The sequence below is a fragment of the Ursus maritimus genome, unplaced genomic scaffold (genome assembly GCF_017311325.1).
Source record: "Ursus maritimus isolate PB19 unplaced genomic scaffold, ASM1731132v1 scaffold_1, whole genome shotgun sequence".
In the NCBI taxonomy this organism is placed as follows: Eukaryota; Metazoa; Chordata; class Mammalia; order Carnivora; family Ursidae; genus Ursus; species Ursus maritimus.
Window position 1 is genome coordinate 20,398,980 of NW_024423343.1, and position 23,282 is coordinate 20,422,261.

General features: G+C 54.6%; 1 protein-coding gene across 4 annotated transcripts; it reads right to left on the bottom strand.

The window, feature by feature from the left end:
* On the bottom strand, positions 1–23,282 carry IGFBP2 (insulin like growth factor binding protein 2). 4 transcript variants are annotated; one of them, XM_040640911.1, is made up of 4 exons: positions 22,823–23,282; positions 2,787–3,016; positions 1,899–2,039; positions 1–502 (listed from the first exon to the last, which is right to left on the bottom strand). In XM_040640911.1, the coding sequence occupies exons 1-4, from the start codon at positions 23,265–23,267 to the stop codon at positions 338–340; spliced, it is 981 nt and encodes a 326-aa protein (XP_040496845.1). In that variant the 5' UTR covers positions 23,268–23,282; the 3' UTR covers positions 1–337. The 4 variants fall into 4 exon arrangements, with proteins under 4 accessions (XP_040496845.1, XP_040496854.1, XP_040496848.1 ...); XM_040640920.1 differs by lacking the exon at positions 22,823–23,282 and adding an exon at positions 22,268–22,359; XM_040640914.1 differs by lacking the exon at positions 22,823–23,282 and adding an exon at positions 22,328–22,351.

Sequence of the window (23,282 nt, forward strand, 5' to 3'; positions counted from 1 at the left end):
TTATTTTTCCTTCCTTTAATCTTAAGCAAAAGAAACATGGGGGTTCAAAAATAAAAATTTCTTTTTCCCCCCTCCCAAACCTTTCCCCCAGCTCGGCCACTGCAAGCACTCTTCCTTCCCAGCAGGGACAGGAGAAGGCGAGGGCGCAGGCAGCTCCCGCTGGGGAGGGGGAAGGCGGGGGTGTGCCGAGCTCGGTGCTGGTCTCTTTCCAAATATAAATACACGTGTCAACACTCCTGGAAAACCCTCCCCACCCACCACACAAGACTCTCCTCTCTCTGCCAGTGTTTGGAGAGGGGGTGGGGGCAGGGGGTGCCCGGCACCGGCTGGCTGGGGGTTACTGCATCCGCTGGCTGTGTACCCCACGGGCCTCCTGCTGCTCATTGTAGAAGAGATGACACTCAGGGTCACCCCGGATGGTGGGGGCTCCCTGGATCAGCTTCCCAGTGTTGGGGTTCACACACCAGCACTCCCCACGCTGCCCATTCAGAGACATCTTGCACTGAGGAGAGAGAAGAGAAGGATGTGGAGGAGGGCCCTGAAGCCAGCAGCTCTCCTCCCCTTCTCTCAGCCTGAGGTCTGCTGAGCAGCTCCAGGGCTAGCGAGCTAGCACTGCACGGTGGCGTTTTGCAACCTTGAACGTGCACCAAGGAGCTTACTAAAATGCAGATTCCCCTTCAGCAGGGCTGCAGCAGGGCTGAAACTCTGCTTGGCTAACAAGCCCCCATGTGACGCTCCCCGCTGCTGGCCCACGGACCACGCTCCAGTTAGCAAGATGTTGGGGGACGCCCCAAGTTGAAAAGACTCAGTCCCCACCCGCAGGGAGGTCCCATCCAGTGAGGGACCCAGCAGACCGGGGTTTAGTTATAGTGTGAAGTGAAAAACAGGTGTGATGGTAGAAGTCAACACTAGCCCAGGCCCTAGGGTGGGCCGTGCCCTGCGAGAGCCATCTACACGCTGCTCATTTACAGTTTCTAGCTTTATTTATTTATGTATTGCTCTATGCCCAAGGTGGGGCTCGAACTCACGACCCTGAGATCAAGAGTCACAGGCTCTTCTGACTGAGCCAGCCGGGGCCCCCTACTGTTTTTATCTAGCATACACGTTCCTTTAATCCAGACCACCACCCTGGGAATCAGGTACCATTATTTCACCACTTTACAGTGGATCCGAAGGAAGCACAGACAGGTTAAGTAACTTGCCCAACGTCACACAGCTAGTAAGAGGCATAGCTGAGATACAACCCAGCCATTCCTGTCCCAGGGTCCCTGCTCTTACCCACAAACTAGTTAATTACCATGGAAAATCCCTTTAGTTACCGGTAAGGGACAGAACACAGCCTGTTTTTCATTAGAAAAGACCACTATTTCTTCTTTCGGGCTCCAAATGCAGCAGTCGGCTTACAGTAGAGGGCACGTGTACACACAGCTTTGAACACTAGACTGGTATTTCCAGGGGCAAGATGCCTGCCTGGGCTGAGGGAGGTAGGGAAGTGAGATGCCCCCCAGCTTGTCGATGGTTTAAATCCATGATTCTGGAAGCGTGGTCCACGGATCATCAGCGATCCCTGGGAGTTTGTTAGAAATGCGAACTCTTGGTTGCCACCCAACCTTCTGGAATGCTAAGTCCCAGCAATCACTGCCAGGCTATTCTAATGCTCAATAAAATGTTGAGAAGCATTAGAGGAACCCCACATCGCTTCTCCCAGGGGCTCCCGCCCACCCTGGACACCAAGGGCTGATGGCAGGTAGCCAGGTAAGTAGAGTCAGCCTCTGACAGGCCTGGCAGCTGGCATCCCCACACCCCCTCAGCTCTCAGACCCCAGGGGATGACAGGTGGGGGAGGGGGGCAGGAGCAAGGCACCGCCAGGGCTCAGGGCCAAGGACATCCTCTCTCACCTGTTTGAGGTTATACAGGCCGTGCTTGTCACAGTTGGGGATGTGTAAGGAGTACAGGTGCTCCAGAGGGCCCCGCTCATCTGGAAGGTGCATGGTGGAGATCCGCTCCAGGACCTGGTCCAATTCCTGCTGGCAGGGGGTCTGTGGGCACAGATGGGCAAAGAGGAGGCTCAGAGGGAGACTGAGCTCACGGAACACTGGCCCTGGGAACAACCTCAGAAGGCAGCTCACGCACAGGGAAGGGATGTTCCCACGGCCACAGAGCTAGTTGGTGGAACCAGGGACTTCTGACAGTGATCTCACGAATATGTCATCATGCCCCACCCCAGCCTCTAAAGACAGTCAGCATGGATAGGCGTTTTCACCCGTCTTTCATTCCATGTCAATGGCTTTCGGGGGTCAAAATGGGATCTACTGGCAAAAGGGAATTCAAGTGGCTTTCTCTAGAGGATCTCTACCCCGACCCAGTGGGCCAACCTCCAACCCTTTCCATCAACCCAACCAGGACCAAGACCCAAGACAACGGAGCTGAGCTGGAGAGAGGAGAGGGGGCAGCTGACTGAGAGGAACACATCCCAGCAAGCTTGAATAAGGTCGGGCAGATCCACCTCCAACGACAGCATCCGTGTCGGTGCCTATGTCTTGAAGCCAAGAAGAAATGTGGAGCTTTCAGAAGGATGGGACTGCCAGAAACCATATACCCGGTCTCTTACACGGCCGCAGATACTGAGGTCCCCAAAAGAGACACTGATCGGCCTGAAGGTCCCTGAATATGCCAGTGGCAGAACCAGAAAGGAAAGTGCTTTGCCTGCAGGACACGGATGTTGTTGGGGGCCCTCCCCCACCGAGAGCCCTCCCACCCCTCCAGGCGGACTCAGCCTCTCTGACCCTGGCAGGTGGCGGCCGCAGCTTCTTGGGCTCGTCCAGACCAAGGTGATGCTTGCCACCCTTGCCCATCTGCCGGTGCTGCTCGGTGACCTTCTCCCGGAACACAGCCAGCTCCTTCATGCCTGACTTGAGGGGCTTCCGACCAGCACTGCCTCCACCGCCCAACAGGTTCATGGTCCCGTCCACGTGGTTCTCAACCAGACCTCCTTCAGAGTGCTCATCGCCATTGTCTGCAGAGAGGAGAAGGGAAGGAGAACTCCAGGTGCTGTTTCCAGAGCGATGGGCCCCCCAGGGACAGTCCGAACCCCTGAAGATGGAGAGGACTGATATCCACGCGATTGTGCTAAGCAATTTACATAGACTATCAATTTCAGTTTTGCGGCCACCCATAGGGAGGCGCTACCCCAACTTCGACAGATGCACGAGTCAAGGCACACAGAGACGGAGACCACGAATCTGGCATTGGAACACAGGCCCTCTGACTCCCGCAAAACACCTGGGAGGCTTAGTCGGTTCTGCCTCCATCCAGAGCGGAGCAGAGTATGGAAGGAGGAACATGTCTGCAAGGCTCTCACCATGGAATGGGATAAAGTCCTTCCGGAGCCATCATCCTCCCCTAGAAAGACCTCCCACCAGAACCTCCAGGTTAAGGTCTTCATCATCTGTGGCCTAAAAGGGCACAGATTGGGTCTGTTTTTAAAACTAATGCCAGAGATCACTGGGCCAGACCATGTCTGGTGAGGGAGTGAGAAGGGGGGAGAGCCGCCACCAGAACCCGCAGTTTCTGACACCCCTGCGATGACTCTTCATTTGCCCACCTGCCCCCTTCTCGTGTGCGCTAACGACTCAGGCCCAAGGCCACTCCAGCACCCCCCCCCCCCCCCCACCCAGCGGCCCTGACTCATCCCCGTGTCTGGTGTCTGTACACGCACACCACCGCCAGCCACGGTCCAGAGAGCCCAGAGAACAGGACTGGGTTGACTCTGTCCTTTCCACTTACCGCAAAGCTCAGAGCTTCACCCGGATGCTTGTCCCAGGAGCACCTGCTAAGTCTCTTTCAACTTTCTTAAACCACCAGTCCCTCAACAACTGGGAGGACTCCTGCTGAGTGCACAGCTCAGGTGGAGGGGGCCTGAGAGCAGCCCCCCGCTACCATGGGCTCACGCGGGCTCCAGTCGGTCCAGCCAGGGGCAGGCCCGAGGGACACAACAGCGTGGAAGAGTTGTAACCAGGGAGACAGGTCCCCACGGGCTCTAGGAGGGCCAGGGCTCAAACAGACCCTGCGGACGCAGCAGAGCCAACAGGGCCTCAGCCCATGGCACCTGGAGCCCTCCCCTGCAGGTACCAACGAGACCTAGAGGGGTGTGTGTGTGGGGGGGGGGAGTTCTAAACAAATTTTGCACATTTTCTCTTCCCTTTTTTGTGCCTTCAAAAACATATGGCCCCGATAACATAACTGAACGGCTCTTACGATACTTCTACACAAGGGTTTCAGGTGAGGCACTTAGAGACCTGGTGATCCCCTCCAAATTCCGGCACAGTGTGGTGGGCTCAGAGGGCCACCGTCTAGGGCAGTGTTTCATGGTACAAAGAGCTGACCTGTCAAAGGGGGGCCATGATGCCCACTCTGGGTTGTTGCAAGCTGTGGCATTCACTCACCATCTCGCCGACTAGGGGATGGGGACACTCTTGCGCGCCCTGGGGACCTGACACCTGCTTTCACGTTGTCCCAGAAGACCCAGGAGGAGTCTGGCCACCTGACCTCTGGGGCCAGTCCTCACCAGCTACAGCCTCATTCCTTTAGAAACTGCTCGTGATCTCCAGACTAGTGAGCCCCAGTTGGGAGGACATTCTCAGGTTAAATCCCAGCTACCAGCTGTAGTAGCACCGACCTCACAGGACTGCTGAGAGCACGTTACAGGTAAAGCCGTTAAGATAAGGCCTGGAACACAGAAACTCTGTGTCCTGTTAGTGATAGTCCTTTGACGATGGCGAGATAGCAACTGCCTCAGTTATCCGTTATCTGCTCCCTCGGCAATGCGGGACCCAACCAAGAACCAGGAAGCAGAGGAAGAGAAACCTCTGACCATCAGAACAGCTGTCTATCTATGCGTCGTCGAGTTCAAGTGCTCGGCTCATGAGGCGCGGGGACCCTCAGCACAGGAAGAACACGGCCCGTTCACACGAGCATGGCTCCAGAAAGCCAGGGCCCTGGATGTCCGGTTTCCAAGGCCACCGCAGAAGAAAATGAACAAAATTAAAAGGAGAGAGAAGGAAAGCCTGTGGACAGTGGTGAGAAGTATCAAATGGCAGGGAGAAAAGAGGACACTAAAAAACCAAACAGAAGAACTGGGGGGATATTTAGTGCATCACAGACAACTCCACACCCATGCATGATCCCTGAGGACTTCCGTATCGTGTAGCCCAAAACAAGAGCTGTGTGGATAATGACGACGACCTTGGGACATCCAGAAAGGGGAGGGGGTTAACATGACAAGCATTCAGCATTAAAAAAAAGAGAGACTTCTACCCAAAATTATTTAACTTTAGAAAAATAAAATTGAAATATTTAAACGAGTAAGCCCTCTGAAACCTGGAAAATTCTCTCTAGAATGGCTATTTCCCTAGGGGGGCTCTGGGTAGCCTGGGTTTTACCATAAATAACCAACCACAGATTAAATCCCATTCCAGAAGGCCCAGCACCACCCGCAGGGGATGGCCCATTTGAAGCATCTGCCACCAAGCTGGATGGGAGTTCTGTCCCCCCATGTTCGAAGAGACCCATCCACCCACCCCAAACTTTCTCCCAACCCCAGCACTATGGACACTGGGACCAGAGGATTCTTCACTGGGGAACGGTCCTTTGCACTGCGGGATGCCAAGCAGAATCCTGGCCCTCAACCCGCCAGATGCCAGTAGCCCCCCTGAAGTTGTGACAAGCAAAGATATGGCCGCTGGGAGGTGAATGTGTCCCCCACTGAAAACCACCCTTCAGAAGTCAGGCTTTATCCGGAGGCCTGGAAGTTCCCCAGCCCCGTGCTGAAGACCCCAGACCCTGCATAAGGCAGATCCGAGCTCTATTATACTTGCCTCCCTCAGCTAAGACCCTCCCCACCACTGTTCCATCCCAGCACACTCATGGAACTCACGAGTTCACCTTCCGGCTGGGGGGAAGAGGGGGGTCTTCCTGAGACACCCAGAGGATTCCCTATTTTAAAATCGAAAGGAAAAATATGCTTTTAGGTGAATTTTTTTTTAAAGCCTTCATCTATGATACTGATACATACACAATTATAAGACGCAGTTATCAAATATGATTTAACATCTTTTCAGAGAGGAAGGACCACAAACGCCCAGGCGTCCAGGGTCCTCAGTCCCCACAAGATGGGGGCCAACGGGGCAGCGGGCTCCCAGGAGGACAGAGTGGGCTTCCTATCCTGAGTTACCCCCAATCTCTCTGAAGTAAAGGTCAGTCTGTCCGCCCTCACAGAGGCCACCTGGATTCCAGGCTCGGTTTCGTCCATTCCGTTATTGATCCCAACGCTGCCAACGAACATGCCAGTAAGATGAAGAAATCCATGGGTCCGGTGTGCTGACGCACATGTTGATGCCCCGCACCTTGACATCAAAGCCCAGGGAAGGGAATGAGAGGTGGGCTGGGTAGAGATCGGACAAGCTTGCAGACTGAGGAAAGCCCCACTTCCTGGACTGTTCTATTCGCAGCCAGAGGGGCTCAAGAATTCAGGCTCCAAAGTCTAATCGCCTGACTGGATCCCAGGTCTCCACTTAGCTGTGCAACGGCCCGAGACACGTTGCTTAAGCCGTGTCTCCACCGCTCATCTAGAAATCACGGACAAAGAGCACCCACTTCCAGTGGGCAGCCAGATTCCCAGAGATGCTGCACGCAGACACAGGGCCAGGCGCACGGTAGGAGCACACGGAGCTGGTCCTCAATGGCTCCCATCTCCCCTTACACTCGGGGAAGTACCCACACGGCACCCTGACACTCAGGGGCACAAGGGCGTTCTCACGTTATTACCCAGTGCTTCCCATACATTCTCTCATAGGTGACAGGAGCGGTCCGCAGGAAAACATTCCAAATGTAGAACTCCAACTAGAGATGGAATTTGCCCTCGGAACAAAAATACCAAGTTGCATTTTTTTTTCCTGCCCAAGAGTGAGGTTCAGAATAATATTTATTATGCAATCGCTTATGTATGCAGCTCCGTGGGCTGCAGTGCAAAGGTCAGTCTAAGAAATGGTTCTTAGCAGCCCAGATCACACAACTGGAAAAGGCTTCAGGCTTCGAGATGACCAATAGGGACCTCCCAGGCCTCCAGAGATCTTCCCCTAAGGATTAGCTGTTCTCTACATAGCACCCCAGGAAATGGTTCAACACGGAACCAGGGAGTTTGCCGACTATATATGGAAGGTGAAGCTTTTCCAAAGAGAAGTGGGGGAGACCCCAGAGGGCCTGGAGCATGAGAACTCCCGTCCTACATACTGCGTGTACCGCCACACCTCTCACCCTCACGCACCTGCAGGGGAGCTCCGCGGAGAAAGGCAAGGAGAAGGAGGCAAGGGACGAGTTGCCCCATTTTACAGACAGCAACCCCGAGGCCCAGAAGGGCTACTGCCTGGTCTAGCGGAGCACCTCCGCCACCTCTGTGCCGTCAGCAGAGGTCCTTCACGATGGGCATGGGGTCCCCACGTTGTCCCCTGACCCAGCCTTACAAGATAGCCCAGGAGGGCAGCTGCAAGCTGCCGCGCCGGAAGGAGCTTTGCACCTCCATTCTGCATTCCGGACTACGCATTAATACCCTGGCTTTAACATTTAATTTTGGCATAGCCTTTTTCCCCTGACGTAATCTTGCCAGACTGGAGCACTGACGACCTGACTCAATGCAAGAAAACCCTTGTGTTCGACGGACTCTTACTGTTGTGAAACCACATTTTCTTCTAGCGCGATGCTCTGAGCTCCGTGCTCCTACGGACAGTTGGCGTTTCCTGATCTCCGGAAGACCTTAAAGCCCTCTTAGGAAAATAGGCCCCCCGAATCTAAAAGCAACCCCCTGCCCCTTCTTGATTAGAGTGTGAGACTCTGTCCTTACACAGGCCTGGCGAGTAAAGGGAACTTTCGCCCAGAACATGCCACGTCTTCCCAACAGATAACTGACTTCCCTGCTTTCTTCTTGTCTTTATTCTGAGGAAAACCTCGCCATTTCCCACCTTCTCCTTAGTCTACCTCCTGACTCTCTAGAAATCTAAGAGCGGGGGCCCCCACAGAGAGGATCTACTCCGACCCCAAATCTATCACTCCCTCCTGTGGATTCACCTCCTTCCCAGGCCCTGTGAGAATGGATTCCGAGTAATGGGCCAGGGGAAGGCTGGCCGCGTTCCCAGCTGCACTCTCGCTGGGCACAGAACTCACGTGGCTCCTGCTTTGTTGGTTTCTCCCCAAATGCACTTAATCTTGACATATGTTGGGCAAAAGAATTAATACTAACGCCCACCTTCCTCTTCCCTCTCGGACAACTTCCCCATTAACATCCACGGCAGTGGACAATTCATTAACAAAGTCGAATGGGCAAAGAACTCCAGGAGTCAAGAGGCCTCCTGGCTTTGCCGCTTCTGCTTCACGGAACCATGACGTCGGCCAAACCCCCTCTAACCTTTCTGAGCTCTCACATCTCCAGTGTGAAAAATGTGAATAATAATCCCACTCAAGCAAAGGTTGTGACTTACCATTACCATTTGCCAGTGCGGGCAAAACCAAGCTCCAGAAGAAATGTGCAGACAGGTCATCTATTTTTTACATGAGTAAATGGAAGATACACGTACCACGCAGAGGGGAAGGGTGGGTGAGATCCAATCTGCAGGATGGCCATACGCATGCGGGAAAAACGAGTTACGAGAAAAGTTCTGCAATACTGTCTGTGTGCATGTTCCTTCCAAAGCCTGATTTCGTGGATCGTATGACTTCTGTATGTCGCTAAACATCGTAGTTCTCTGCCACCTGATGGAAGTCCCTGGGCAAGCGTGGATTTGCCTCCATTACTTTAACTTCACAGGATTTATGGGAAGCAAGGAGAGGAAGGGAGGGAGGGAAAGAGAGAGGGAGGAAGGAGGACCATGGGGAGGAGCGGAGGGAAGGAAGGGGCTCACAAGGACCACGCAAGCACAGGGGAGACACGGCTCATCGGTAAACTCACCAATATGCAGGAGAACCAGCTCTCGTTGAAGAGAATTTGAAGCCAGCGCCTTTGGATGGCTGACTGTGGCCCCCGTGTGCAGTAACACGGGCCCCCGGGGCCGGAGTGGATAATTCAGGCCATGCTGGGAGGTGGGGGGAGGGAGGCAGGCAGAAGTGAACAGTGGGTGGAGAAGAAAGGGGAGCTTCTTTGCTATTTTTCAGCCGAGGCCCTTTGTCTCTCTGGGTAAGTGGCCTTGTTTATGTGGTTCCCTCCGCCCTTTCTTCTAAAGGTCAGAGGCAGCTGGCCTCCGTGGCCTCTCTCGGGGGAGTTCTGAAGACTGCGTAAACGGCCGTCTGCTGCGGTGGAAGCTGGCACCCGGGGCACATTCCAGCTTCGTGAATGACGTTCTCCTGGTCAGCCCATCGACCCCCTGCTGACACCCAGCTTCCTTCCAAACTCCCTTCCCATTCTCTTCCACCCTCGGTGCCATCAGAGCAAACGTGATGTCTCTCAGATGCCACCACATTCTGCGGAAAACCCTTCTGGCAACAGAAACCCTTCTCAGCATGGCTTTCGCACAAAAGGAATCCCCGCATGGTAGGAAATAGCTGCGAGCAGCCTCTTCAGATGTTCCCGATCCACGGGTCATCCAGGTTGTAACCCACAAGGGCAGGCACTGGTCACTCTCACCTGGGGACTGTCATCCTGCACTCAGAGGTGCCGCGGGGCTAGCGCCCAGCGAGGTATGGCTGAGCCCTGAAACCCCGGGGACGGGAACGGCCAGTCCCCGCACTCGTGCAGGGAAAGGACGGATTCTACTAGAGATGATGGACGAAAGCAGGGCATTGAGCCCACTGCTGGCCAAGCCACCCTAAACTCTTTCTGGGTTCCCTTCGGAACGCCAGCTCTTGGGTTCAAAGCTTTGGCCAACGGTTCTGGCACAGCAGGAAGAGAAGCGCGGGTCTGATCTGAAAGCGAGTCCAAGGTTCTGATCCCGAAGCTAGCGCCAGGCCCCGGACTCTGAGTGATGCCCGACAGGGGTTTAAGACATGTAGGCGTCAATATATGAGGGCGCCTGTCTGGCTCAGTTGGTAGAGCACATGACTCTTGATCTCTGGGGCATGAGTTCGAGCCCCACGCTGGAGGTAGAGATTACTTATTTAAAAAAACAAAACAAAAAGAGCTTACATGGTCAAGATGTGTAGGGTCCAACATGCTCATCTATAAATTCAGGGAGTTCAATTAGGGAAACGGTGCCCCGTCAGGATTGTTCATTAGAAATCATCTGAAGAGCTTGCCACAAATGGTCCTGGACCCCAGCCCCCTGGGGTTCACAGCAAGCCTGGGCAAAGGTCAAGGGCACTGTATTTTTAACAACCCCCTTCAAGCTCTGGCATTTCTGAGGCCCCATTCCTCTGCGTTTCTTGCTTTCCTGCCTCAGTTTGCTGAAGAACTTCTTGGTGATGGGAGAAAGATGCCTCTTCTTTTCAAGAGCTAGGAATTCACATACACACTCTGGGAAGACACAGCCTCGCAAGCTTTTTCCATCCGTAGACTCGTGGGTTCATAAGCAGAAACGTATGTGTGCTTGGATGCACACAGGGGGCCCTTCTTGGCCAGGCATCATGGAGATTTCTAGAACATGCCCTCACGACCCCGTCTCCTCTTGGGCTCCCCCCCCCCCCCCCCCCAGTGAGCAGAAACAGCACAGCCTCTACACAGCCTCCTTGCCTATGCGCTCTCTAATGGGCTGCTTTACAAACACCAGGGTCATTCCTGGAATCCCAAAGACCTGGGGAGGATCAGCGCTGAGGCACACCGTTTGAGAAAACAAAAACATGCTCAAATTCAGCCAAGGTCCCCTGGGACTCCGTGAGCCAGGTTGTCCTTGAAGAGCCAGAGAAATTGAAAGCAAGATGACAAACAACACTATCAGCTTTCTCCCCTTTCCACGGGTCCCAAACATGTCTCCTCGGGCTCAACTAAAGCCATGCAAGAGCCTGACAAGGTGACCTAGATGCCGAAAGCCCAAGGGAGCAGCGCGTGCGCTCCAGGGCAAAGTTGGAGCAGGGCTACCGGGCCAGGAAGAATGTGCCTGACCCAGCAAGTCTACACCAGCCCCCCCCCCCCCGAACATGGCACAGGAATGTGCATCACAGCATTACCTGTAGTGGCAAAACACGACCGGCAACATGACCCAAAAGCCTTTCAGCAGGTGAACGGAGAAGTGAACTCAGTAGGGTAAATACAATGGAATAATACACAGCCGTTGACAAGAATCGCTCGGACCTGAGATCACTCCTGGGATCTACCCAACATGAACAGATATCAGCACCTAACGCGGACAGAGGGGAAAAGCTGCAGAATGAAACCTTTTGGCTCATGTCACTTATTTTCAGAGAACAACTCTAGATGTTGGCCATCTATTAGCAGGTCTGTTTAGCCAGGGAACAGAAACACGAAGGAATGCCTGCTGGTGGCTGCCTCTGGGGACAAGGGACAGCAACAAGAGGCTGGTGGGGAAGGCCATCGGGAAACGTTTTTTTAAGAGGCGTGAAGCCAACAGGACTAAATGTCTACCACTCCCAGTTCCCGGTGGCAGACCGGTGTTATTGCAGGATTCCTATTACTTGTCTGCATTTTTACTATTTTTTTTAAGATTTTATTTTTAAGTAATCCATAATCTCTATAGCCAATGTGGGGCTCAAACCCACAACCCTGAGATCAAGAGCTTCACACTCCACTGAGCCAGCAGGTACCCTGCAACCATTTTTTTTTAAAAGTCACTTCCCTCATCACATTCATTCCTCCCTCTCCTTTGCCAAGCGGGGTATCAGTAAACTTGGGGTGCCTCTGAAAGCCACTGGGTGCCAGAGGGCCGAACATGAGTGACATGGCCAACTTCACTACCACTAAGGCCAGCACCGTGTCACCAGGGTCACCTGCCTGCCAGAGACTGACCATGGGCTCCTGGCCAGGTGTCTGTTGCATGAAGAACTGGGAAATGAGTCAGAGGAAAGACCCAAAGAGAGTGGAAGACAGTCACAAGGTCAAGGAGAGGACGACAAAGGAATCAAGATGGTACAGGCTTGAGAATGGAAAGCCAAGGGGACGAGCTCATCCCAGTGCAGCCCACAGGGCACCAGGGGTACCCACAGGTGTGGAGTGGTGGAGATGCCCAATGGCCAGTCATGCCCAGGGGAAGGGAGGCACCTGTTCCAGCTCCTTGAGGCCCAGAGAGGTAAGAGCCTTAAACTGAGAGAGGAAAGATCCAGGACAAAAGCCACTGAAGAGCTCCACGGGAGGTACGAAAACAGGTAACCCGTTGCAGAGGGGACAAAAATTGCAGACTTGCTCTGGTAGAGTTTAGGAGGAATCTTTCAAGGAGGAAGGACAATATGGCTTCTATATTGTGTCCAAAGGCCACTGGACTGAGACTATGAAGGGCATCCCTGGGCAAAGCACTCTTTTATTTGACTCGGCTTCCCTCGCAGCTCCCTAAACGGAGTGCACTGGCAAAAAGCCTGGGTCCCTGCTTTCCCTTCCTCCTCCAAAGGATGGAGCTTCTTGAAGATGCAAATTTGGACTTCGCTTCCATGGTGCTTTAAAGAAAAGTATGAAAAAAGGAAAGGAGGGCAGGAAGGACATTTGGTGTGCTCGATTTACTTTGGAAGAATGAGATGGTGCCTTCTTCTTCTAAGACGGAAGGTGATACCTGTCAAACTTGATTTTTCCTGGTGTGACTCTATTCCAGAAAGGGCTCTCATTATTTCGAGAACTTCCCAAAAGCCTTGGGCAAAAGGCTAAAAGAGCTGCCTGTTTATGTGCATTCAATTTATATACACCTCTACTGACTTAGTCTCTTCATGGTTCATATTCAACTTTTCAAAATACTTCTCTCGGGGCACCTGGCTGGCTCAGTTGGTGGAGTGCGTGACGCATAGTCTTGGAGTCGAAAGTTCGAGCTCCATGCTGGATACAGAGATTACTTAAAAGCATAAAATAAAATCTTAAAAAAAATGGTTTTACATAAAATGAAATGCCTCCCTGGCTCCCCTCCAGGATATAAAAGCATGGTTACAAAGAGCGTGACGACTGCATTTTTACATTCTCGCAACCTGCACAGGGTATGTGCCCAATCACCGTGTAAACATCAGGAGAGCTGACTTCTGGAAGCCCATCCCACCCTCTCTGGCCTGGAGTATCGTGTTGTATTTCATTCTCACTTCTCTGGCCTCACCATCCAGGCCCCATAGCAGCAAGAGTGGTCAGGAGTTGGAAAAAGAAAGGGGGGGCTTGGAGGGGGGTGGTCAGCAAAGGAGATAAGGAGGTGGGAGAGAAAAGACGCTTCCCTCTCCCAGGACCCACATTCAAACAACTGTCCCTACACTCTGTTCTGAGGATATGACCCCACGGACCGGCTCCCAGAGTGATAAAGACTGGGTCCTACCCACCTGTCTCGTCCCACCCTCCCCTTCCACCCGCCTCTTCTCCATCCCCGTCAGGACTGTTCCCAAAGACTGTGGGCCTGACAAACTGAACCCGGAGGGCGCAAAAAGAAACCAAAAACCTGTAAAGATGTCCAGGATTGCCTGCCACACTCTCAAAACCAGCACAAGAAGTGTCCTGAATATAAATGAGTGTCTTTAAATAGGTCACCATGCTTTTCTTTTTCTTCAACGAAAAGTTCACTAATTGTGTCTGATAGAAAGCGGCATCACATCTGGGCTCTTCCTCGGTTGGGCTCTCTTGGCGCAGAGGCAGCGAACGGAACCAGAGACGACCAGCAGAGCTTCAAGGGAGAAGCCTCACCTCTGGGGACAAACCGGCCATGCTCTCAACCACTGGCACAACCATAATGAGTGACCATGGCCTCAAAGGCCATGACCGCCCACTGGAAAACCCTCCACCGCTAACCCCATTCTGGACTTTCCAAAGCCAAGGGCAGCCCTCCAGGGAAGCCACACCCCACGGAAGAAGCTATGCCTCTGAACTGGGTTCTTCAGTCCCCGTTCTTCACACACTTGGCAAATGAGAAGACATGGAAACACAGGCCTTCTCCTTCTGTTCTGTGTGCTGAGATGAGAGGAAGAAGGAACGAGAACCCGTCTGACATCATCCAATTATCTGAGTGTCTGTGCTAAGCGCTTTGTGTACACAACTTCGTTTTATCGTCAAGCAATCACATGAGGTTGATAATTTCTTATCCCCTCTCACCTTGACCAAAAACAAAACAAAAGAAAAAGCCACAGTGTTTGAGGCCAATTGCACAGTCATGTCATCAATGGCAAAGCCAACACCAAACCCGGGTTGTTAGGCTTCATAGCTCTTAATCAGCCAGGAAGGGGACCTGGGAGGGAAGTCGTCAGTCCCATGCCGGCCCGCCCCACCCCACCTGGGAAGCCTTTCGGATCTGGCACACCACCCCGTCCCAACTGGGCTCCCCCTTCATCTGCCTGACACACCGCCTGCCGCTGTTGCCATAGAAACCAGTAGCCTTATCAGGCAGCTGCAGAGACAGGGCCCGAGGGCACTGCCATTTTCATCTTATCTTGGCCTCAGGCACTTCGGAAAGCACCTGCTCCGTCCAGAGGCAACTTGGCACCCCCACCCTGAAGTCAAGACAATAGACCTGAAAGAAACTTCCTGGGGAGTCACATAAAGGAACATTTTTGAGAAGTTCTGCCTTAATTACCACCTCCCAGGGAGAAGGAGCCTTTCCAAGCAGCAATATATAATTCACTGCTTCTTTGCCTGCGTGTGAGTCTCAGGGACTGCGGCCCGGGATGCGCGCATGCGCATCTGGAGACCCAGACTCCAGTCTGGTCTGCACTTGCCTCGGCACTGGAACCTGAAGGCAGCCTCGATTTCTTCATCTGTCAAGTGGGGAGAATCCTGAGGCTAAAACAGAGCTGGAAAAAAACAAAACAAAAAAACCCTACGGGCACTTTGGTCAAAGTGGACAATGTCTAGAAGAAAGCAATTTCAATGACCATTATGTTGTCCTTTACCCTTTGGGGTAGACCCTTTGCTCACTGCACCCCACAGTCCAGCTCAGATCCCTCCACCTAGAAGGCCCCACCTCCCTGACTCCTTTCAGGGGTTCGACACGCTAGGCCTCCCCCAGTCCCATCTCCCCAGCTTGCTGAGGCCTTCCTGGGCTCTGAGCCCCTCCTTCCGTGTGACTTCCTGCCTCCCAGGACTCAGCTCCTTCAATGAAACTCAGGCTGACACACCTATACCCATCCACGAATTAGAAACCCCAGGCTCTGTTCCGCTCAGGCCAACTGAACGGGGGCCCATGAGCCAATTCTGCCCCACAGCTGGCAGCCTGCCAGCCCCTGCCCCTTCTCCCCAATCTCCACTCCTGCCCTGCCTCCCAACAGCCAGGAAGAGATGTGGGGCTGGCAGCCAGAAGGGGCCCCACGGTTTGCCAAGTGTCCCCTCCCCCCACTAAAAAAAAAGGGGGGAAAGAAACAATTCCCGACTACAGTCGAGTCTGTATTTCTTTCCGCTCTGTATTTCTTTCCGGGGGGAGCCGGCTTTCTGAGCAAGGTCTCCCTCTGCGCCCTGATTGACACCCAGGAGCTGAGCCAGAGCACATCTTCCCTGGCTTTGTTAAAGGACAGGAGTGGCCGAGGAGGGGGAGGGGCACAGGGGGATGATCCCTTTTCCAGGAGGAAAAGAAAACCCATAGGCCAGACACTCTACTCATGGTGGAGGTGGGGGTGGGGGTGGGGGGCAGTTACCCTGGAACCTGAAAACCAACAAGTTTCTCTGAACAGACCACCCCATCTGTAAAGGGGGCTTCTCCTCTCCATGCCCCCCTCCCCAAGGCCCTCAGAGTCTAATTCCCAGCGGCAAATGCTGTGCTTTGTCCCAATCGTCCTGGGTTTCACCACAAGCCTCTGCTGACCCCTGAAGACTCAAGCATCCCCCTTCTCTGCTTCCTGGGGCCTCCCCTCCACCAGAGGCTCCAAACACAGTCGTCGTTATCATTATGCCCAGACAGGCAGTCACTCGGAGGGCTTTCTGGAACCACAGACGGAATCAGACATTAGGAAGAAACTCAATGCCCAGAGAACACTCTCCCCAATGCCCCCCCCCACCAGCACTCTGGTGGAGAACCCATCAACTCCCTTGAAATGAGATGGTGCTCCCCAACTCAGGAGTGAGGTCCACTCTGCAGACGGCGTAGTGAGGGCACGTCACTTTTTGGATAGAACGTCCAATGTCTTTGCCAGGATCACGTTCAACTTTCTGGCACCCTAGGCTCAGACAGGATAGATGTGAAAGCCCATTTTCCTGGAGCAGGAAACGGTGCCAGAGGGCCTTCTCTGGCTTGGACAGCACCACTGCGTATCCTCGCCCATGCTCTAGATACTAGGTGTGCTAAGACCAGGCCGGCCCCTACCTGACCCTATTGTTCTGAAGCCTGGGTCCCAGCAGGGCTCCTGTTAGAGGGCTGTCCCTAGAGGAAGGAGCTTCCCACCCCTGAACTGTGGCCTCAGGGATCCTCTGGTCCTCCGAATACCTGAGGGCTGGGTCCTAAAGGTTGGCTGGCCAGGCGACGGCAGAACTCAGCCCTGTTGCCAGCTCCTGAGCAGCAAGCCCGCACAAGTACCCAGGGTCCCAACTCTGGGGCCACTTCTGTCCCTGCAGTCCTTCCACCCCCAACTGAGGTGTTACAGAGTGAAGCTCGCAGACCAAGAATGGTCAGCCCCAGACATCAGGACATGGTCCCCAAAGAGCACTGCCTAACTCACTCCTAAGAAATGGAAGCCTGCTAACCTCAAACCACTTGTTTGACATAAATCCATTGATACTGTATTAAAAGTACAGTTTCTTTACCCTTTCTGGAAACAGCTCAACGACGGTCCATGAAAGTAGGCCACAGGTATGGATATGTCCATTTTATAAATGAAGAGATGAAAAGCAAGTGATTCATTTAAAAAAAAAAAAAAGCAAAGTGCTAAACTTTGTATTATCTAGCTTTCCACACACATGCACACGCACACACACACACACACACACGCAAGCACACACGTGTGCAGGTGCCGCCCCACGGAGTGGGCGCTGTCACAGATACAGAGACGGAGGCTCGTGGAGAGCACATCTGTGGCCGCGGGTGGCTCACACGTGCTTGGAAACTGGGCAACTTCACACCACGATGAGGCCGTGAAGCATCCCACTAAAACCCCCGGGCGACGAGCGGCCTGCCCGGCCCGGCCCAGCGTGGCCTCCGCTTGGAAGGCCGGCTCGCCAGGTGTCAGACAAGAGATGCGGCCTGCTGAGATGAAGGCGGCTACCGTGGGCGAGCACCTAGTCCGTGCCAGATGCTGGCCAGCACCACCGCTGTCCTCACACGCGCCCCAAGGAAGAGATACAATCATCCCCATTCCACCCACAGGTAAACTGGTATTTGAGGAAGGCCCATGCGCCTCAGCACTCAGGTTCTCAAAGTCAGGTCTGCAATGGAACCCGGTCCCTAGGACGGCACAGGCCAGGCTGCTGTCCCCCGGCTCTGCTCACCCCACCCTGGGACCATTTTGTCTCCCCCCTACTGCTGCACACTGGTCACCTCCCTCTCGGAAGTCCCCAGGCCTTGGGCCTCCCGTCGGAGTTAAGGGAATGCAAATGGCCAAACCTGGCCCGTCCATGGCAGGTGTCCAGGAACAAACTTTCTGGCTGACAGGGTCAAAGGCTTTTGCTGCCAACAGCACCCGTCCCTTGCTTGACCATGGGGGCAGAGGGGAACAGAAGAAAAGTCAGCCCCTCGACTCCTGACTTACCTGCTAAGGCGTCCCCTGACTGGGCCTCAGAGCCCACACCTGCGAAATGGAGGTAAAAAGCCTCCCTCTCTCCCTCACAGGGGTCTTGGAAGACAGGAGACAAAGCAAGGCTAGGAAGCCAGTTCATGATAGGACGAGGACAGATGGGAAGGCGACCAAACCCCTGGCAGCTGCCTGCCACCTCAGCAAAATGCTGGCCAGAGACAGCAAGGAGTAGAGAGGCCCAGAACATCTGCCAAGCAGAACACCAGCTCCCCTGGTGACTTAAAAGCATAACCTTGCTCCTCCCTGCCTCGGTTGCAGGGGGAGCAGCCCTAGCACAAACCCCCTTGGGAAAATGGCCACTTCCCCCCACCTCCCCCACCCCCACAAAGCCCAGCCCCCGTACTGCTGCCAAGCACCCTCCTCATTTCAGGATTAGATTTGTCCCCATCACCTATGGGGGCTCCACCTACCTGGCTTCCTGGGGAAGGCTGGGGTAGATCTACCTTCTGTGCCCTTTCTCAAGGCTTACCCACCTACTTAGCGTCCAGCCAGGTATTCAAGACCCAGCCACAGTGGGAGAGGCATGGGGGAGCCAAGGTGGCCAGGGGAGGGGGCTTAGGAAAGCAGCATGGAGAAAGCAGGGGAGGAAAGAGGGGCTGGGAACACTAAGCAGTGACAGACTGAAATGAAATGCAGTCCCTGGTGATGGAGGCTTTTAAAAAAAAATAATAATAATAATAACCAAGCCCTTTGTTGTTGTTGTTGGTACCATGATGTAACATGTGAAGAGGGTCAACAACAAAACCAAATGTGGGGAGAGCCTGCATATTTTCTGCTTCTCCTTCGTTCCCTTCAGCAGCCCCTGCTGTACCCCCCACCCCCCCAAACCAGATACTGTTGTCCTATTTTGCATTTCACTGGAACCAAGAATTTTTGGAACTTCCTCATATCAAAATTTAGCAACTGTGCATCCAGTTTTCTACGGCAGAGAATAGCTAATGTGAGACCCAACTAGAAGCTAACCTGATAAATGGGCTACAGTACAAGGATTCTCTCCAAGTAAGCCCTCGAATGCTGGGCAATGGGGACCAAGTATGTTTCTGCTCCCAAGGAACCTGCAGGCATCTTTCTAGGATTGACTTCCATATAGTCCCTTAATCCAAAGGAATGATTTGCCTAAAAATTTCAGTTTAAAGCTCAGTGCTAAGGTAAGCTAAATCTTAGAACCATCTAAGCTTCCCTCTTCCCTCTGCCTGCCAGGAAACTCAACAGTCCAACTTGGCCAAGAACCACTGCTTGGATAGATGCTCACGGTGGTCTTGAACACATAGACTCTCCTTCCCCCTAGACACCACCACCTATGCTAATTCAGAGATTCCTTAGCCCTGTTTTTGTTTCTATAAGATCCTTTGACCTTGTTATATAGGATTTTTCTTTCCCTCAAAGCGTCTTCAAATACCTTGCTCAAAGGAATGGATGGGCTCCTTATTACCACACAAAGGGAACCCTCATGGTGAACAGTGTGGTCGCGGTGGAAGGTGAGGAAGGAGGAGACTGCAGACAAAAAACCCTGATTCTGGGACTTGCTCAAATTCCAGCCCTCCGAGCACAATGGCAGACGGAGGAGGCAGCCGGCCTCGCTGGGAACCTGGCGAGCCACACCCTCCAGCCCAGACCTGCCTCCAAGACCAGAGTGCACACAGCCACACCCTGCTCGGTCTCGAGGCCCGGGAACTCCGCGTCTGTCTCCCTCCCGGAGACCGAGGAGCCGCAGCCCTCAGCTCCCCCCATCTCCTCCTTCCAGCGCACGGCGGTGACTCAGGCGGAGCAGCTTAGCGGCGAGAGTTCTGGGTGTTCTGTCCAGAAGGGGGGAGGGTGGCGGAAGGTAGTGGTGTTAGCAATCAGTGACAGTGGGTCCCACTCATTCCCCAAGTCTATTTTACGACTTTGAACTCAGTATGCAAATTTATGCAAGACAAGATGCAAAGCAGCGCTTTGAGCCAGAAGTCCCATTGCTTTTCTCCCCTTTTTTGAAGCCGCACTGAACCACTGTAAATCAGCGCTCGCCTCTGCCCCCCTTTCGCCCCCCTTTCTGCTCCCCCAGCAACTGCAGATGCGAAGCCTCCTCGGACCCGCCCGCCTGCCCGCCTGCCGCCCTGGGACTTTGAATGACTGCACATTTCTATAGCACCTTTATATGTGCAGCCAGACGGCCACTCAGGCGGCTCCGCCCCTCGGCATAATCCCAGGCATTGTACACGGCAGGGAAGGAGGCAGGGGAGATCGGAGGGAGCCAGTCCGCCCAGCCGGCCCTGAATTCTGAAAGGGAGCCCACTTCCTCGTCTTACCCTGACATTTCTAGGCACTTCTGCCCACTCCGCCAGCAAACACGCCCACACACTGTTAAGATCCAGACCTCAGCACCCCCCACTCCCATTTTTCGTCCAGGCTCGCTCACCTACTCCAACCTGTAGTCTGACTTCTGAGTTTCTCTGAACCAACCAGTCCTGACCCATCATCCCCAAGGGATGGAGGCTCAGCACCCGCAGATGTGCCCACCCCCACCCCCTGCATCCCAGCCGTCCCCAGGAAGTCAGCGACACAGCCCCTGAGTCCTGGGAACAAAGACAAAAGAGCTAACAGCAAAGCCGGAACTGCTGGGGTTTGCAGCCTCAAAATAAGAGGGTATGTTTAAAATTCTCAAAAGCAACCTGCTCAAAGAGGAATGCAGTCTGGGATGGGAGCGAGCGCCTTCTTCAGAGAGGGGAGAAAAGGGGATGGGAGATGGAGGGGGGAGGCTGCAGCTTTCAGGGCTATGGTCTCCTCTGGGCCACAGTCTGTGCATCCCCCCACCCAACCCAGACCCCAGGGCTCTCCAGGCAGCGCCACATCCCTGCCTCAGCCCAAGACCCTCTCTCCTGCACAGAAGCCTCAAAACTTGCCCCTCTCTTCCCTGCACCCCTGCCAGCCCATGCTTCTCCCTGCAGTGCCCCCTTTCGCCCAGCCCTCCTCACACCTCAGCACCCTGCTCTGGGGTCACTTCTTTCCAGGGTGCCCACCTGGCTTCCACATCTAGCTCCCACCCCCCACCCCCAGTGTCCCCTCTTCCCAGTCTGGAGCACAAGAGAAAAATGCGGAAGGCGTCTGTCTGGGCACTGGGAGGAGAAGGCTGAGGAGGCAGCTGGGGCTAGCTGGCGGAAAGGAGTCCCATAACCAGGCAGAAAATCCAGAGTGACATTCTTCCCATGAACTCACCCCATTGTCCCTGGGCTCCCCTGACAACTCCCCACTTGGGGCTCTAGGGAGGAGTGAATGGGGAGAATCTCCCGCATCTGTTCTAGGGCTTGGGAGCAGGAGAGCTTGTTTTCAGACTGCCAGTGAGAAGGATGAAGGGTGAAATAAGCACAACGTTTAGGGAGGACCTGTACCACGCACTTTATTAAGACGCTCAAAATCCAAACGAGTCTATGAACTTGGAGGCCTTTGGAAAAGTTCACCCTGCTGAGAAAGATGTTTAGTTTGTCAGAGTTCAGCTCAAAAACCACAGTACCTCCCTGGGGGGGGGGCGGGGGGGCAGGCGCGAGGGGGCCACGGAAGAGGAAGGCAGAGCCAAGTCTTTTCCTTTTATTATTACTTTTTAAGAGAAGCAGGAGGAAAGGGTTAACTTGGAGGCCAGGCGGGCAGGGAGGGAAGCAAGCGGAGGGAGAAGAAAGGGACTCCGGGTTTCTGCTAGCTCCCTCCGAGGAAGCCCTAACTTGCTCTGCACTCAAGGTCAAAATGTGCCAAAGAAACAGAAGAAAGATTTCAACTCTGACCCCCAATTCCATTCCCAAGGAGAACATGGGAAAAACAATAGCTGTGCNNNNGATCACAGAAGCTTACTAGCAAACAAGAATGCTTTCACATATCCCTTTTCTTCCTTTCTTTTTATTTTTTAAAGCTTGGGGAACTTGGTCAGACTCGCTTGCTTTTTAAAACAGCAGTAGGCAGTGGACACATTTCCCAACTGTCTCCAAGAAGAAAGAAAATAATTACAGTTTCCTTCAGATCACTGAACAGGAGGCTTTTGTAATTTTAAAAACAAAAACCAAAACAAAAGTGAGATTCTGACTGTCTGGTCGTGTCCCTCAAAAACCTTACAAAGACTTCCAGGGCCCCCATTCCACCGGACAGGAAGAATCCCCCCGGATTAGGACGGGGGTAACACCTCCCCCGCGGTCCGAGCAGCCAGGTCTGGCACCCCGGCATCGTCCTGCCTTCCGCCCTGGGGCCCAGATGCTCAAGCGAGCGGCACGGCTGCCCCCGCCCCGGGACTGCAGCCGGCGACCCGGCTTAAGTTACACTGACTCAACTGCTGCGCTGAGGCTCCCAAATGCCCCTCTTTTATTGTCCCACCCAACGGAGAAGCACGAGCCTTCTTCGCTCTCCACGTAACAGAGCAGCGCTCGTTTGCATTTCTCCCCTAAGCAACCCACCCTACGAAGTACCAAGTCCTTTCTTTCCACCTCACCATCCCAGACGGAAGGGTCCCTCGATGAGCTGCCGCCTTCCCCTAGCGCCCCGCTCTCACCAGACGTCCCCGAAGTCACCGGCACCCGCCAGCCTCCGCCCCCCAGCAGCGTCCTCCACCGGGACCTTTCCAGGAACCTTCGGTCGGCGGTCACCGACTCCAGCTGTGCCCCACATAAGCCTCAAATTCCTATTCCCCCGGGTCTAGCCAACACCCTCCTCCCCAGTAAATCCCCCCTCCAAAATAGAAGTCGAGGTACGTTCCACCCGGGGAAGACTACGGTAACAGGGATGCCTTTCCTCTGCCCATTTATCCCGACCAAATCAGTAAGCAGCCAGGGCTGCTCGCACGCTCCAACTCCAGCTCCCCTCCCCGGGCCTGATTTTCGGCTGCCCCTCCCAAGCAGTCGCCCACAACCGGTCGAGGACTCCGCTGTCCCTCCGCTAAAGCGGTCGCGGAGCTCCCGTCGCACGCCTCTCCCCTACGCAACGGCCCCCCGCCCGCGCTCCACTACCCTCCAAGTTTCTCCGAACTAGTTGTCCCAGTCGGCGTTACCTGCAACCTGCTCGGGGCTGGCGCCGTACTCGGCGTCGCGGCGCTTTTCGCAAGTGCCCTCGCCCAGGACCAGCGCCTGCAGGGGCAGCTCGGAGCCCGGGTGGGGATAGCAGCGCAGCCCCTGGGCGCAGCGCGGGGTGTAGACGCCGCACGCCTCGCCCTCCAGTCGCGCGCACACGGAGCAGCAGCCGCAACCCGGCTCGCGGACCAGCTCGGCGCAGGGCGCGCGGGCGTCGCCGGCCACCCCGGACGCGGCGGCGGAGGCGGGCGGCGCGGCAGGCGGGGGCCCGCAGGCGGCCAGGCGCTCGGGCGTGCAGGGCGGGCAGCGGAACAGCACCTCGGCGTGCACGCCGCGGCCGCCGCCGGCGCCCAGCAGCAGCGGCAGCAGCAGCAGCGAGGACGGCAGGAGCAGCGGCAGCGCGGGGCCGCCCAGTCTCGGCAGCATGTTGGCGGTGGTGAG

Excerpts from the sequence above, each read along its gene's own strand:
- IGFBP2 (XM_040640911.1), bottom strand. The coding sequence starts at position 23,267 with ATGCTGCCGAGACTGGGCGGCCCCGCGCTGCCGCTGCTCCTGCCGTCC. Across the intron at positions 3,017-22,822 it reads CAGCCCCGAGCAGGTTGCAG|ACAATGGCGATGAGCACTCT; the intron begins GTAACGCCGACT and ends TCCTCTCTGCAG. Across the intron at positions 503-1,898 it reads GCCTGTATAACCTCAAACAG|TGCAAGATGTCTCTGAATGG; the intron begins GTGAGAGAGGAT and ends CTCTCTCCTCAG.